This window comes from Triticum dicoccoides, chromosome 2A (assembly GCF_002162155.2).
Source record: "Triticum dicoccoides isolate Atlit2015 ecotype Zavitan chromosome 2A, WEW_v2.0, whole genome shotgun sequence".
Taxonomy (NCBI): domain Eukaryota; kingdom Viridiplantae; phylum Streptophyta; class Magnoliopsida; order Poales; family Poaceae; genus Triticum; species Triticum dicoccoides.
In genome coordinates, this window is record NC_041382.1 from 651,494,033 (window position 1) to 651,497,329 (window position 3,297).

Sequence of the window (3,297 nt, forward strand, 5' to 3'; positions counted from 1 at the left end):
CAAACCAGAATCCGGCCGCATTTGATGAGTTTGTTCAAATGCATCAACAAATTCCGCTTCGAGCAATTGAAGAAAGATCTAATTGAGCATGTATTTGACCAAAAATATATGAAGTATATGGTACAAAAAGTATATTATTGAATTTACATTTGAAACATGTTTTCCATGATACTCCCTCCGTTCTTATTTAGTCTGCATATTAGCTTTGGTTAAAGTCAAGCTTTGTAAATTTTGACAAAGTTTATAAACAAAAATATTATCATATACAATAACAGATCAATATCATTAGATTCGTTATTGAATGTACTTTCACATCATATAGATTTGTTACGATAAATATATTTTTTCTATAAACTTGGTCAAACTTTACGAAGTTTGACTTCTGTCAAACCTAATATGCAGAGTAAATAAAAACGAAGGGAGTACAATTTTTGTGACATACATCTTACATTTTATTAGTTAAATTTATGATCAAACTTTGGCTCAAAATAAAAGAAGGCCTAATGAACTCGGACGGATGAAGTATCGTTGGTGCCGCCCGGAGCATTTGGAGGCAACGCCTGTAGCCTTCGTCATTCTGATCTCGGTTTTACTGATCACTATACTGCCGGACCTGTGATACTGTATATGCAAGCTGGAATGGTGTTACTTCCTGGATTGTATTAAGGACTACGTTCTACTCCGTATAAACCTCAATATTACTTATACATTATGCATTACATCAGTGTTATAGTCCCTCGGTCCCTTCGTTCCAAATTACTTGACCCGTATTTATCTAGACACGGATGTATCTAGACACTAAACAAGTATTTAGACAAATACAAAGTCAACTAATTCGGAACGGAGAGAGTATTTTCCTTTTCTACCGTCCCAGTGCCTAAATGGCCGCATGCACTCATTTGGACGGTAATTAGTTGGTTGTAGATACATGAATTGGACACATTTGGGCAAGATCTAAAGCAATACCAGCTGCATCTGCTTATAAAAGATAGGTACAACCAATTACTCTCATGCGCAAGAAGTAATTTCATAAGCTCAAGACTTTTTAATTCATCAAAAAGGTATGTCCTGCATACTATTAAGAAAACCATCTGATTCGTTCACACATCTGGAAAGGGCATAGCGGCCCAACAACCAGCAAATTAAAAACAGAGAAACCAAAGCATATCGGGTAGAATCTACTCAACACTGCTCTGAAGCGAACATCAATCCAATTCCAATTGCTACAACAACTTTTCTCACATGGCTGGACAGCTGTTTGGTGATCGGATAAAGAGACAAAGGGGTACCTTGAGCATTGAATTATAAGATAGTAGCAAATATACAAACACAGCCAACAAACAAGAATTAAGAGGGGGCTTTCCACAATGATTTGCTATAAGCTGCTATAATAGGCAATAAACAATCAATCTACTTAATTTCCAGTTCAAAATGGATGAAACATGCTTACACTCAACCTGGTATACATTGAACAAGATGAACATACTCATGTATAACTAATTTGCCTAGAACCAAACAGATGTGACAGAGAACTCAACAAGACAGTCAGAACACAACTACAGACCCCACGAAACTAACCTTTATATCCAAACATCAGCCACCCTTCATATCCAAGTTGGGCCAACAACTTCATCAAGAATTATCGCAGATTGCTGTGATTCTCAAACGGGGTGGTTGCTCCGGTTCCGCACTCCTTTTCCAGAATGCTCGCCGCCACCATACCTCGAACCCTCTCTGAATGTTTGGGCAGTCCTCCCCAGAGTTGAGGAACCGATTAAACCACGCAAGAAAGATCTCCTGCTGAGTTGCAAGTGGCAGTGTCAGGATCGTGTTTGCCAGCCCTTCCTCAATCAAATGTCGGTCAAGGCCCTTGCATGCTCGCCGCATCCACCCAAAGTCCTCATAGAACGGCTCAAGCCAGGTACTCAGGAGCTGTGAGCGGGCCTCCTTGGACACTAAGATCTGTCCTTTGCCAACCCCGACGAAAAGCCTTGCAGTCACTCGGCTCACTTCATAGCGATGTATAGCTGGAAGTTTACCGTGCATCTCTGCCAACTCATTCTGCATTGCCCATGTCCTCAAGAAGTCTTCGGCAATCTGGCGCTCAACAAGGATGTCAAGCATCCAATGCAGGTTATCAGCCTGCCTTGCAATCTGCGTTACCTCCGATTGGTCACCTCCTGCAGCCCTCACAAATTGCTCGCGCAGCAGGCACAGGCAGCCATTGCATGCCGAATAGAGTGACTCCTTGCGGAGGTCACCACCAATGGCTCCGCCACGCGATGCGCTGTTCTCTCTTAGCATTTTGGAGACCAGACCCTTCATCTCCCTCCTTGCCTTCTCGTCTTTGCCCTCCAGGACAACCTGCAGGAGCCTGACTAACACCTCTTCACCACCACCCACACTACTGCCGCCATTGCAATTTGCTCCCGTTTCAACCTCCTCGGTCACTACAGAAGGTGTCAACTCCAGGGAGACCCTCTTAAGAACCTCCCCAGCGCCTGAGTTCTCAAGATGCAGCTGCGTCAACAATGCCGCCACTTTCTCGTCATCATCCTCCGCCCACGGAGCCGCCTCCAAATACTCCAAGCAAGACAGCACTCCAGCGTCGAACACGATAGCTGCGGACACCTACAGAAAGAAGGTGGAAATTAAGGACCAAAAGCAAAATGATGCCAATTGACCATTAGACATGAGGAAAAGAAGAAAGGGGCCGCGGCCGTACCTTCAAAATGCCGAGGACCTTGGCCACATCCTCCCTCATGAGCCTCCTCCGGAGATCCTTGCAGTACATGAGGCGCAGCGTCTCGACGTACACCTCGACGTCGTCGCAGTCGGAGATCTCGACGATGTGGGGCAGCGTGCGCTGCTGCTTGGACCAGCGGTCGGAGAGCTTGGCGGCGAAGAACCTGCTGTGGGCGACGAGTATGTGGCGGTGCACGCAGAGCGTGAGGGAGAGGCCGTCCTTGGAGCTGAGGGTGAGGCGCACGTCGGAGGAGTCGGCGTCGTTGAACTGGTTCCCGGGGCTGCAGCTGCCGATGAGCTCGGCGACGCGGTCCTGGAGCAGCGCCTGGCGGTCCATGGAGCGCGCGGGGGCGAGCGGGTGGTGCGGGTGCGGGTGCGGCGGGGCGGAGTGGGCGGCGGCGGCGGCGGAGCGGGGCTGGTAGTCCTGCTCGTTGGCCATCATGTCGAAGAGGGTGGGGCTGGAGCGCGTCTTGTCGATGGGCAGCGGCGGCGGGGACATGGGGTTGAGGAGGCCGGCGTTGAGCGCGGAGTTGAACTTGGTGTAGCTGGAGG

General features: G+C 47.7%; 1 protein-coding gene across 1 annotated transcript; it reads right to left on the minus strand.

Annotated features, from left to right (window-relative positions):
* Nucleotides 1-1,286: 1,286 nt before the first annotated feature.
* On the minus strand, nt 1,287-3,291 carry LOC119355982 (BTB/POZ domain-containing protein At1g63850-like). The gene is made up of 2 exons (XM_037622878.1): nt 2,726-3,291; nt 1,287-2,631 (listed from the first exon to the last, which is right to left on the minus strand). The coding sequence occupies exons 1-2, from the start codon at nt 3,242-3,244 to the stop codon at nt 1,633-1,635; spliced, it is 1,518 nt and encodes a 505-aa protein (XP_037478775.1). The 5' UTR covers nt 3,245-3,291; the 3' UTR covers nt 1,287-1,632.
* Between the last annotated feature and the right edge of the window lie 6 nt (nt 3,292-3,297).

Bases quoted from the DNA above. Each gene is read 5' to 3' on its own strand.
- LOC119355982 (XM_037622878.1), bottom strand. From the start codon at position 3,244: ATGTCCCCGCCGCCGCTGCCCATCGACAAGACGCGCTCCAGCCCCACC. The intron at 2,632-2,725 runs GTACGGCCGCGG...TTCTTTCTGTAG, and splicing joins AGGTCCTCGGCATTTTGAAG to GTGTCCGCAGCTATCGTGTT.